Source organism: Pararge aegeria, chromosome 1, assembly GCF_905163445.1.
Source record: "Pararge aegeria chromosome 1, ilParAegt1.1, whole genome shotgun sequence".
Classification (NCBI taxonomy): domain Eukaryota; kingdom Metazoa; phylum Arthropoda; class Insecta; order Lepidoptera; family Nymphalidae; genus Pararge; species Pararge aegeria.
The window spans coordinates 3,535,350-3,548,714 of NC_053180.1; the positions used below are offsets into that span (position 1 = coordinate 3,535,350).

At 36.4% G+C, this 13,365-nt stretch overlaps 1 protein-coding gene across 1 annotated transcript in view; it reads left to right on the forward strand.

Moving 5' to 3' along the window:
* The window catches only part of LOC120623233 (KH domain-containing, RNA-binding, signal transduction-associated protein 2), a 314,271-nt gene extending 311,349 nt beyond the window's left edge, over positions 1 to 2,922 (forward strand). The window contains exons 10-11 of the mRNA XM_039889154.1: positions 1,161 to 1,314; positions 2,850 to 2,922. Coding sequence (XP_039745088.1) covers positions 1,161 to 1,314; positions 2,850 to 2,922 — 227 coding nt within the window. The remainder of the gene's footprint in view (positions 1 to 1,160; positions 1,315 to 2,849) is intronic.
* The last annotated feature ends 10,443 nt before the right edge of the window (positions 2,923 to 13,365 follow it).

A 13,365-nucleotide genomic window follows, 5' to 3' on the forward strand; every position in this document is an offset into this window, starting at 1 on the left:
TAGATGATATAGAAAAGGCGTAGCCTTTGCTAGGCCTTTTCGTGTAAAGATATACTGAGCCAATTTCTTTGTCACACTTTCTATGTAACATAATGAGTGATGTACAAATCTCTTTATTTAAGACAAATGTGTGACAGATACATAATTATGATATTTCATTGTTTCTTATATATTTTTGCTGCTGTCCGCTTACACGTTACATCTTGGACCAGAGACTTAAGTTCTCAGATAGTAGTTCCAAGTCTTTTGTTTGGGTCATATCTTGCAGATATCGTGATTCCTGACGCATTATTTCCACCACTGGTTGAAATACACGAAACGTTTGTTTGCGCTTGCCACGGACTAATGGTGATAGTCCTTTGTTTTGTGGATTTATGACGTCATAACTGCTTTCATGGGCACTCCGCTAGTAAGAAAAATAATAGTGATGGACGAATCGTTTTATAATCTAAAAGTTTAATTGTATAAGATTTTCGCAGAAGAGCTGTAACGGGGCAGATGTGTAAACCCTACCAGGCTCGACCAAGCTCCCCCGCCGCAAGAATTGTTGAAGCTGCAACTTTCGCGAAATCTCTAGAATATTCGTTTGCAGTTCTGTACCCTTAGTACAAGATTTGTTCACTCGGAATCGAGGAGTTATTTTCGAATAACGAAACACTCTCACACAACACTCAGAGTAAAATTGACCTCACAGAGAGTTGTGTAAGGATGTATTATTATTTATGTTTTTTATTTATTGTTTATTATGGGACGCACTTTACACCATTGTATGTATAATAAGATCTAAACACTCGCTATTCAGGGCTCCACAGGTTAAATAAAATGAAATCATGACATTGTACATATTGTAAAGGATTTCAATTTAAGTTTTTATAATACGTAGTAACAATCATTTGTATAGAGACCTGTCTGTCTGAATTAAATTAAGATTTATTTGTTTAATTTTCATTTATATTAGTCCATGCGGTTTAGGGTTTCGTTACACGATACTCGTTATTCTCCACGTTTGCGAGCATGCAAATCTTATACTAAGTTTACTGCATGCGGTCTCCGAGGTGTAGTTGTTTCGAGATGCACGTGCAATCTGTCGCTTGCGATTTCGCTCGCGACGTATGGTACTCTACACATAAGCTGACGCTGTGGTCCGCGCTTGTCCGCAGGTGCGGGTGGGGCGGGTGGCGCGAGCGGGCGCAAGCGGCCGCTACTGGGTGCGCGGGCCGCCATGTCGCCGACTAAGCGCGCTGTCATGACACTGCTGGCCCGCGCGCGCGCTGCCACGCACAAACACGCGCCGCAGTGGCCCGCGCCGCACGAGTGAGTCACCGCCCTAACACTACTCCATTGACCTCTACATTAACTTTGTACCCTTAGTACGAGATTTGCTCGCTCGCAATCGAGTCTTAATCGAGTATTGAAATACTTGAACATTAGAGTAGAACGGATCGTAAACTTATTGTTTTAAAGCTCAAATTAGATTGAAAACTTCCGCTAAAAAAATAGGCCCATTTTAACTCGTCGGTACAGAGTGTGACATGCGGAAGCGATTCCTCGGTTGCGAATGAGCAAATCTTAAATTAAGAGCTAATCTTGATCATTTACTGGCTGTTATCGCTCAGTTTTGGTCTCCCAAGTTATTGGCTACATTTTTGCGCTCTTAATTCCAAAGCTGTTATAAGTATTTCCTCCTCTTTTCGCGGGTGTCTTTCACGGCGACTAAGTAAATACTATAACTTAGTAGGACGTGTGGTGATGGCAGATCAGAATATAGTGGTCAACACCTTTCTGCTTCCCGCGGCAGTATACGAAGCTTATAAGGAATGTACCGGAGTACGGGCAGCATTTTACTCTGTGTTATACTACCAACTACTGCGATCAGCAACCAATCCCGTTGGGAGAGGCCTTTAGTCCACCTAAGGACTACTATGGTCTATTGATGGTGAATAAGTGTCTAGGGAAGTAAAATGCGAATTACTAAAACCGGTTGTTCTGGTCATATTTCTTCAAATAAGTTTTGACGACATCACTGTTGCAACGGTGAGCGCTGTGAATTTAAGTAGGAGGTCCCGGGTTCAATACCAGCAGGGGCAATTTGGGAATTTATAATTTCTGAATTTTCTCTGGCCTGGTCTGGTAGCTAGTTACCACCCTACTACCGACAAAGACGTGCCGCTAAGCGCGCGTGCCGATGTCGCGTAGAAACCGATTAGGGTATGACTACCATACTCCCTAACAGGTTAGCCCGCTACCTTCTTAGACTGCATCATCACTTGCTACCAGGTGAGATTGCAGCCAAGGGCTTAATTGTAGTGGAATGAAATAAACACATGATGAGAATACCAACAACACAAAATTGCTGGGATGATGTTTTTCATATGTTAAACATAATTTCAGTGCGGGTGTGTGAAACAGTTTATTAGGCGCTCCACAGACCAAGGAGGCGAGATCGCTCACCAAATAGCTAATGCTTAATAAGTATAAGGATTATTTATTCTTTTCTGGTGACAATGTCAATTTTATTACAAAACTCCCAAGTTAAATAAAGAAAAAAAAAACAAATAGTTGTTCATTACATTCGTAATACAGCCTAACGACTAACCACGCCAAAATGTCACAGTCAATTGGAGACTAAAATAATAACACCCTGTCGAGTGGTAGTAATAGAGGTCAGTGTTGTAATCTCAGCTCGCCCCCACCCCCTGTCTTGCCCGTGCCTGTTTTTGTAATAATTTTTCCACGAGTGTTGTAAAAGCCTTTATTTAAATGAAAGGAAAATATGTGGAACTAAAATTAAGTTATAAACATTTTACTTAAACAAAATTTGAAGTGCAACAATTTTTCTTCTTTTTCAGACACCCAGCACTTTTTCCGCTTATAAGGGACGACTTCGTGACCGGGGTCGGCGTGAATATCAACTTAGCCTAATGGAATGTTCTAGTCGAAATTATTATTTAATTATGTTTTTTTAATTATTTAAAGAGTCTGCACAACCGCCGACCAACCGAGAAAGCTCGGCGGTTTTGTTGTCGCCTAGTTTGTCAGCGGCTTCATATTTTGTCAAAAACTTGAAAAATTATAACGGATGCACGGTGTCAACCAACGGGGCTTGGAAACCGGACAAAAATTCTTATGTTTATGTAATTTTCTGCGGCCACTGAGAAGGAAATCGAAATTAGCGTCAAATATTTTACATTTGATGTGTTTACCCCCTAAAATCGACTAGCAACTCAGCAAGTTGCGAAAAAATCTACAACATGCTGGTGACGCTGAGGCTTGGAAATTTGTGGGTCCTTAAAAAAATATCTCGAAATGAAGCCGCCGACAACCAAGCGCCAGGATCTACAATATATGACAGACGCATGAAACAGATTTAAGCAAAATACAGTATTTTGCTTAAATCTGTGTCATGATAAAAAAACATGTCTGAAAGATAACCTATCCTTTTCACTTGTACATTAAAAACACAGATTCGTCAATGAACTCCAAACTTAATCTGCTCGGAAACCAGGCATATCTGCACGGTGCAACTTCTGCGTTCATCAATCTTGATACACCACACTGCTCAGATCAACCCATTACCGGCCCACTGCAGGGCACGGGTCTCCTCCCGCAATTAGAAGGGGTTAAGGCCGTAGCACACCACGCTGGCACAGTGCGGATTAGTGGACCGAATACAGAAATAATCGCTTTACAATAATGCGTTGTTAATTCAACATATCCGAAAGATGTGGTCTTGTGGTCCGAGATCTGTCCATCTGTGGTCTGAAGGTGCACACAACAGTGTACAAGAACAGATTGCCTGTATCAAGATTGATGAAACTTTAATTTTTCACCGTGCAGATTTGCCTGGTTTACTTGGATTATATCAGGCTAAGCTTGGTGTTAATTGTAAGTATATTATGGAATTCCGCAAAGTACCACCGCCGCATATCCAATGTAGATACCTTTTTGATTCGTTGTACACAACCTCTATTATATTTTATTGACGTAAAATATAAATAAATTACGTATACTAGTTAAATCTATATTGTAAATAGTACTAACACTTAACTTAAAGTTTGTTTTCATGGTAAATGCTTTTCTGGAATATTCATTCATTCATTTCTGGAGTATTGTTTAAACCAGGGCCTAGATTTCGTATGATTTTTGAACATTAACAAACTCGTAACTGCAATTTATGTCGACAATGTTTTCATTTATTGTGTAATTGTGTGTCTTGTTTGATGTCACACAATTAATTGTGCTCGTTTTAACTACTTCAAAGTCATCAAGATTCATTCTTCTCTCTTATACCTACCACAATATGTGTGGTCGGTACAATGTCAACATCTTCTTTAAACTTGAAGACGGACTAGTAATATTGTTTTATCATTTATTTTACGATCAACTGCCTGTCTGTCATCAACTTTTTATTTAATCAATGTTATGCAGGCAGACGAAAATGATCTATTCAGATATATCACGGTCAGGGTAGATTTGCGAACTATTACGAACGGAAAAATTTGCTTGTATACGATTTGTATGAAGTCCATAACACTTGCCTATATCACGGAAGTGTAAGTTTTTATGTAAATTGACGTCACATCTAGTAATCTTTATCAGTCCACCGGAGCGGAGCGAGGTAGCGGAGCCGAGATACGGAGAAATATTAACCAATAGGATTGCACAAAATCTCCGCTACTCTTAAGTGAACCAGACACAGTACGAAACTGCGCTTCGCATTAGTCCGTTTCTCGGCTCCGCTGCCTCGCTCCGCTCCGGTGGACTGGCAGCCTTAGGGCTCGAATAACAGGTAAAGGGTCTTCGCTCAGAATGAGAAGGTTTAGGCCGTAGTCCACCACCTGCCCAAGTGCGGATTCGAGTCTTTAGAGTAAATCTGTAATTTTATACGTACAGTTACCCCAGTGCTTTCATTTTAATTACGACTTTTACAGTATGTACACATAGTTGCCGCATGGTCAGAGTAACATCAAAAAACTAATAGCACTGTCAACCATGCATGTGTCAGGGCACGCTGTGGCATATTGAAGGTGAACGGGTGCACGAGTACTAGTCATAAACTAAGTGCATGCAGGCAATATTCCGTTACGTAGCGTGAAGTTTCGACCCTGACAGGACACTGACTTCGATATATCTGGATAGACCATAAACTTCCCAAATACAGATAAGGTTTCCCAAGAAAGCCGTAATCAGACATTGATTTTCGATTAAACTACTGAGAAAAAGCTTAAAAGGAGATCCAGACATCTAAATTACCCTTGGCACTCCTCAATAGAATAACTTTATGAAAAAAAGGCCTTGACAAAAAATAAATAGCAAATATTTATGAGTGACCGCGAAATCTAGGGAAAATGGTAATATTTTCAAGGCGTTCTTATAGATCACACTGTATTTATTACAGACAAAGTTCTATGTTTTTTGTTCACTTTATTCAAACATACACATGCATATTTACAAAAGGGGATTCGAATGCTGAAAATTTGGAAAGTGTTGAAAATAAGCTATCTGGTTTTTACCAAGGTTTTTCACCATTCAGGTTATTTATATTTGACGGCCGACTGGCGCAGTGAGCAGCGACCCTGCTTTCTGAGTCCTAGGCCGTGGGTTCGATTCCCACACTTGGAAAATGGTTCTGTGATGAACATGATTGTTTTTCAGTGTCTGGGTGTTTATCTGTATATTATAAGTATTTATGTGTATAATATTTTTACGCTTACTTTAGGGCTAAATGGCGATGTGTTTAATGTCGTAGTATATTTATTTATTTATTCTATTTATTTATATAAACTTTGGAATGTCCTGCATGCAGTTATATTGTGCTTGCTTTTCTGTTTCCTGGGCGATAAAAGAATACTAAATCATAAATTCGAAACAGAGTATTCAAAATTGTAATTCATTTCAAAATAAAAACCTTTTGGAACCGCTTCATTTCGTTCAGTCAATTTTTGATAAACCCCAGTAATTTTAAGCTTTTACGTAGAAAATAATTAAAGGACCACGGTGTTTCTTAATCCTACGCCTTCTAGTGAAATAGATGTAAATAATAATACAATATATCAGATTATTGTTATTAATAAATAATAATTAATAATTTTCAATGTTATTATATTATTATTTACTTAATAAAAAGAAATGTACGATAAGACGTTACAGACGATAAAAATATATCTTAGCGAAATTATAATAAAATTATAGTTCTTAAAAAATTAAATTAAATTAATATTACTAATATCTAATAGTAAATGCGTTATATTTAATGTTAATAATAATTGAAGATATTATAATAAAATTTATGATTGAATTAAATAATATATTAAGTAAAGATATAATGCACATAAAGCACATTTTATCCAATCAGATCCGCTAATAAATAAAGTTTTAATATTAACCACATGCACCTAAAATACCATAGTGTTATCGATATTATAATGTACTAGCTAAACCCGTGACATTTATTCCCGTTACCATAGGACTTAGGAACTTTGGGATAAAACGTTTACAAAAAAATATGATTTTATACAAATATATATTGAGTTGAGTTTTTCATCGATTTTTTTTATTATAAACAACAAGAAAAATAATTATGTACAAAAAAATAGGCAGCTTCTTAGTACATCCATTTAACAAATTCATTATTAACATTATTTTTATTATAAAGCCACCAAATATTTTGAGATAGAAATAAAATAACCGAATATACATGTACTGCTGTAACAAATTAAACGTTTAAAGCAGTATTTTTATGTTTATCTTTTAATAAAATTTCATATAAAATAGCATCGAATCCACGTTAATCTGTCACGTCAAATTTGACGGACACTCCACTTACGTTACTTCAAACATTAGTTTTTTTTAATATTGATAAGTTATATCTACTAGTCGTTTGGCACAATCTTGCATTAAACACTGTCTTGTTATCACAAATGTTGCTTAAATTACGCATTTACAAACAGTGTAAAACGCGAGTGCCCGAAAAAACTACTTTGTAACATGTACTTACTTAAGTACTTGCTTTAAGTCTTCTTTATCTTCGATACCCTCCTTTTTAGTACCTCCGAGGTACTTGACAATTAGCATTATTGCATTGTAAGGAAAACTTTAACCTTTGAAATCAGCAAATTCTACTAGATTTATGGAGACCTTCCCATTTCATCTGATTTTAGATCAAGAGTAGAGTACTGGTATAAAAATATACATTTTATTAGGAAATTTCTTTTTAATCACTTTCAATAAAAAAATCTCACTGCGTAAAAATAATAATCTTCATAAACGAATAGAATAATATAAATTTATGTAATGTTATTGTTAGATTAATATAGTTCATAATTATTATTGTAACCTAGACTTGCCACAATTTACCTAAATATCTATCGAAATGTATTTGATTAAATTTATATCTTTTTTTTTACAGAAATAGACAGAGCCAAAGACATACTGGCAAGGAATAAAGACTAAGATCTTGACTAAGAACTTTTTTCTCTTAAGTTTTTTAATTATTTTTAAATCAACTTAATATAAGCTACTGTAGTAACCTAAAGTAAAAAACCAGTGGAAACAATTTTGCCCTATACTGTAAAGTCGAAATTGTTAAAGTCATAATTAAATACAAAGCTGGGATTTGTTTTACTGAGTCTTTTTAATACTTGGGGGATATAATTTACATTTTATTTTTTTTTAATTCCCGAAATGTGGTGAGGCATAGGATTAAAAATAAACAATATTGTTTGAAACTTTTTAATAATAAATTAAATTATTATAAACTAAAAGTTTTCTCATAAATGAGGATTCGTATATTTATAAATTTTAATAATAATATTAACTAACTAACAAAATATGATTAATGTAATTGAATAATAAAAGTATTTGCTTGTACCTCGTCTGTGTTTTGTGATATAGTTAGAAAATAATATTAATAATACGATCAGTAATGTAAGTACTTAGACATATATAAATCATTCGCTATTTCCAAATTGAAACCAGTTGCACATTAGTGTAAAAGTATTCAAACTTCAATCACGTTGCGTTAAAAACCATTATTATTTTTCTCAACTAGTTTCAAGCTCGAGCTAAAAAGAATTTCTATTAATTGGCTTAGTATTTTGTAATTTGTAGATTTTTTAAGTTTTTATTTATTTAAGTATATTTATATGTTTGTATGTTTAAGTTTAAATGTTTTTGTAATACAATACTTCGCTGGCTTAGACGCCTCGACAGAACACATTCTCATTGGTGGAGAGAAACACATTATCACTCGTTGTCTAGTCGGGAACTCCCCGCATACCTTTTGTGCATCAAGTATCAAAGAGCCAATGAGTTATAAAGCACGGAGCTATACCTACCTTAGCATAAGTCAAGTATGGCAACGCTGGTCTCTAAACGCAAAATCCTCTTTGGTCTGACCCAGCGAAGTAAGTAGTGTGTCATACCAACCGTTACTTTGTATATAACTCTAAGTCGTATATGCACTGACGTAATAGAAATAAAGAAATCGAATAGACACTGCGTATTTTTATTTATCCCTATTATAATAATTTAAGTTATTACATGGATGGTTCAGAAACATGGTCGCTAACTATGGGTCGCATAAGAAGGCTCAGAGACACAGCGGGCGATAGAGTGAGCTAAGCTCGGAGTATCTCTACGTGATCAAACCAGAGTTACCGACTTAAGCTGAAGTGACAATGGCCCGGGCACATAGTTCGGAGAAAGGATGGACGCTGAGGTCCCAAGGTGCTGGAATGGCAGCCCCGCACTCATAAGCGCAGCGTTGATCCCCAACGAGGGGGACAGACGACATTAAGCGCGTTGCAGGTAACCGCTGGATCCAAGCAGCACAGAACCGTGGTATTTGGAACTCCCTACAAAAGACCTATGTCCATTTTTTTTTTGAGATGATGATGATGATGAAGTTCCTACAGCTGCTCTTTTAACTCGAGAATCTGAAAAGGCTGATGTCGAAGCCTTATCCTTGTATAAAACTTCAAATTTAAAAAAAGAACATTAGAATTCATTTATTTCAAGTAGCCTACTGAATAAGCTCGGCAGCTGCTCTTTTCCAACATAATCATTTTGCAAACATTATTCTATCTTGCGGGAGATGAGAGCGGAGCTGACAGCTTGCAAGTTACCTATTTATATTATAAGATACCGGTAGAGAAAAGAGTTATTTAAGAATTTGATAACTTAACGACCAATCAGAAAACGCGGTTCGAGCAAAAGTTTTGTGATTGGTTGCAAATGCTGCAAATACAAAAGACCATTGATTTAATATGTAACTATGATAAGCTTACTTCCAAATACGTAACCAGAGATTTGGCCTTGACTTGAGTGATAATAGCCGAAGCCTTCGCCATAACGTCCTCTTCGAGACAAGTATCCTAAGTGAGAACTCGTAGTGCTAAGAATAAAACTCGTAGTGCTAATTATTTAAACATATTATATGTATGAACGCTTCATAAGTGCCTGGGATAGGCCTACATGAATAAAGAAATTTTGAATTTGAATTAAATTTGAATTTGGACCTTTATCCTTCTAATTTACGACCAAACGGTTGGAATTCGCAATTTACTAACCGTACCTATAAATACCTTATTTTTTTTTATTTTTTTTTCATCTTGATGGATCAAGTCGATGGCTAATGTTAGATAGAAATAGAATAGTATATACCTAACTCGCCGGGCCTGCAAGAAACACTTCCTACAAAGTTTGACGACCAATTGGCGCAGTGGGCAGTGACCCTGCTTTCTGAGTCCAAGGCCTTGGGTTCGATTCCCACAACTGGAAAATGTTTGTGTGATGAACGTGAATGATTTTCAGTGTTCGGGTGTTTATATGTTTGGGAGTTTTATATTGACGTGGTGTTTTTAGAAAGATATAGTTGAAATATTATGAAGCTTTTGCGTTTGTCTCAGAAAATGCTGTTTCGATTTCGTTTTTTTTTTTGGATTGGTAGTATTAAGGCTGTATAACATCATGCTACGACAAAAAATATCCTTTTTAAGAGATTTTGGCGTAAACGTTACGCCAAACGAAGGAAATATAGTAGTAAGTATATGGGAATTGTTTCTTCAAAGTTCTATCTCAGTCCGCGACAACATACGACTAATTTTTGAAGTTGACTTATTCGCGAACGAAGTCGCGCGGGTCCGGTAGTAAGTATTTATGTATATTATTCTTCAGTCATCTTAGTACCCCTAGCAAAAGCTACGAACACTTTGGGGCTAGATGGCGATGTGTGTATTGTCGTAGCATATTTATTTATTTAAAAGTGCCGTCCTTTGTCCAACAACCTAAGACTCGGTGTTAAGCCTCATGCGCCTCTAATTTTCGGCAAACATAGCAATGCGGTTTGGCGGTAAAGTCAAAGTCAAAGTCAAAAAATCTTTATTCAAGTAGGCCCATAGGTGGCACTTTTGATGCGTACATAAGAATTACACGATAGTGAGATGATGGCGATAACCACATTCGTAAACTTAAAACTAAAGCTACGAGGGTTCCAAACGCGTCCTGGTCAAAGAAGAAGCCCACAACAAACTTAGCCGGGTTTTTTTTTGCTATCACCATCTCACAATGTCATTTTAAATTATTAGAAGAGCAACCTGGTTAGAGCAATAATTTACACCCAAGCTTTTTTATCGACTACGTAGTCCTTTATACTATAATAGGACTTTTCTATAAGCTTACGTTTAATAAGCATCGCAATAGTATTTTACCGGACACACGCTGTTACTAAAAGCTCAATTATTTGTATAAAACAAGATATCTCCCTTAATAAGATAACTTTGTAATGGAGTAACATTATGCGAAACATCAAAGCGTTCGTAAAACTGATAAACTAGCCGAAAATGTTATCACCACTTTATTAGATTGTAAAGTCGGGCGTTATAGTTATAGCTACGGCACTTAGAATAACTAATGTAGTGTTATGATCACTTTATATCATTGTAACATGCTGTTACAGAACTGTGATATTGTAATCATAAAGACTTGGGTTCATGACATTTTTTATTGGCCCTAAAAACGTGAAGTATCGATATAAATGCTATTTTTTTTATTCCACTACAAGTTATCCCTTAACTGCAATCGCACCTGGTAAGTGTTGATGCAGTTAAGATGGCAGCGGGCTAACCTGTTAGGGAGTATGGCAGTCATTTCCCTAATAGGTTTCTATGCGACATCGAACCGGAACACTAAAACGCTTCGCGGCACGTCTTGTCGGTAGGGTGGTGACTAGCTACGGCCCAAACCTCCTATAAGACCAGACCAGAGAAAATTAAGAAAAAATAAATTCCCAAATTGGCCCTGCCGGGAATCGAACCCGGGACCTCCTACTTAAATTCACAGTGCTCACCGCTGTGCCATGGAGGTCGTCAAAATGCCGGCTTAAGTGCATGCAAAAGTTTAAAATGTAAATTGTTAATGTTGGAAAAGAGCAACTGCTGAGTTTCTTGCCGGCTTCATCTCGGTAGAATCTGCCTTCCGAACCGGTGGTAGAGTCACTACACACAGACAGACTTGACGTTTCAAAAGTGCTTATATTAGGCCTACTTGAAATAAATGAATTTTGAATTTTTGAATTTTAAAACACATCTTCAAATGCATTTACTATACAGCAAGTTATATTATTCGACAATTTATTATGCAATTGATAAATTTCTTAATGACGAGTTTGCTTAGAAGCATCTGTTACAAGATAGAAAAATGAATGTTGAAATGTAAAATGAAAATTGTTGATGCTGGAAAAGAGAAACTGCTGAGTTTCTTACCGCCTTCTCGGTAAAATCTTCCTTCCGAACCGCTGGTAGAGTCACTAAAAACAGACAGACGTGAATTTTCAAAAGTGCTTATGTTAGGTTTACTTGGAATGAATTTAGAATTTTGTCGCTATCATTCTAAGGCCTGAATAACGACTACTGATATGACCGGATTCTATTTGAGTACGCAACATTGAAATTTAAATTTATTCTTTTTCACATTTTCTTTTTTTATTTGCAATTTTTAATGCAAAAAAAATATATATTGCAATCATAATTCAATTAAAGTGCTTTTACCTACACTTAGAGAAAACACAAGTATAAATAAGTAATAAAAAAAAATTAAACAACCAAAATACTATAAAAACTGTTTAGTATTTTTTTATTTAATCCCATTTTTTTTCATTGCTAAGAATTTTGTTCCAAATAACATCGTTCTAATTTTTGTAAGAGATTACTTTTTTTTTGGGAAAATTTTACTGAATCATGTACCATACTAGTCAGAAATGTAAGCCCTTCCAATCTCATTTAGCAGCACTCAGGTCCTGAAAGAGTTTACAATAGCCGCTGGCGGCCCGAGGATTGCCGCCGCCTTAGACCGCGGCGTCGTATCTCTATAAATCGTTATTTTTTAAAGTAAACTAATATTTACTAACAAAACTATATATTTATAACAATAAATTAAAAAAAAAACCTCCGACGAAAATAAAAATATAATACGCTATTTTGTGGCGGTGGACATCTTGGACCGATTTTCATCAAACAGCTAAAAATAATCCCGATAAACCGTTTTTTAAAACAAAACGAAAAAGCAAAATCGGTTCATCCGTTCGGGAGCCACGATGCCTATGAATAGGCAGCCCTACTTTTTACTGTTCAAAAGAATAAGTTTCAATATATTAGTGAAGTGAAAATAATTGTACTGGTGAGTGTATTTCGATTAGAATGTAACAGAGAGGGCCCAGGGGGTTACGTCTCGTGGGAGGGGAGGCAACCTCCCTGCGGCCTATTACAGATAACAGTCGGATGTGACATTCCGCCACGGACGCCGGAGGTACGTACACCGGATGACCTTATCGAACGAGTTGCCATATTAGTTCAAAATAATAATCCATAGCGATATGACGATATCATAAATGCTTGAGTCTTTTTGTTTGTTTGTTAACTATGTTTGTCTCTACCACTGCACCGATCTAAATCATTATAACGATGTAGTTAGTTTCCCTCACCGATTTCGGCCACGGCATGCAATCTCCCGGCTCTAGCTAGCATGGGCAGGAGACATTTTTCTCCCCGGATATATACATACAAGATACAATTTCGTCTTCTCCCACAGTTACATTAACTCTCCGTGCATTGGCGCTAGTGGTATAGTATAATAATAACAAAATAATAATCGTGTAGTAATAAACGGGGGTAAACTTCTCCTATACCCTGCTGCCGTTGTTTGATCTCGTCAGGGAACATTTGACTGATATTTGGAATGGAGATAGCCGTTAGAGCTACTTTTTGTCCTGACATAATTCATTGTTCACGCTCTTTTTATAAATATCGCGTCAATGAGCTATATACTATATATATAATTCACATAATAGCTGACGGCCGATTGGCGCTG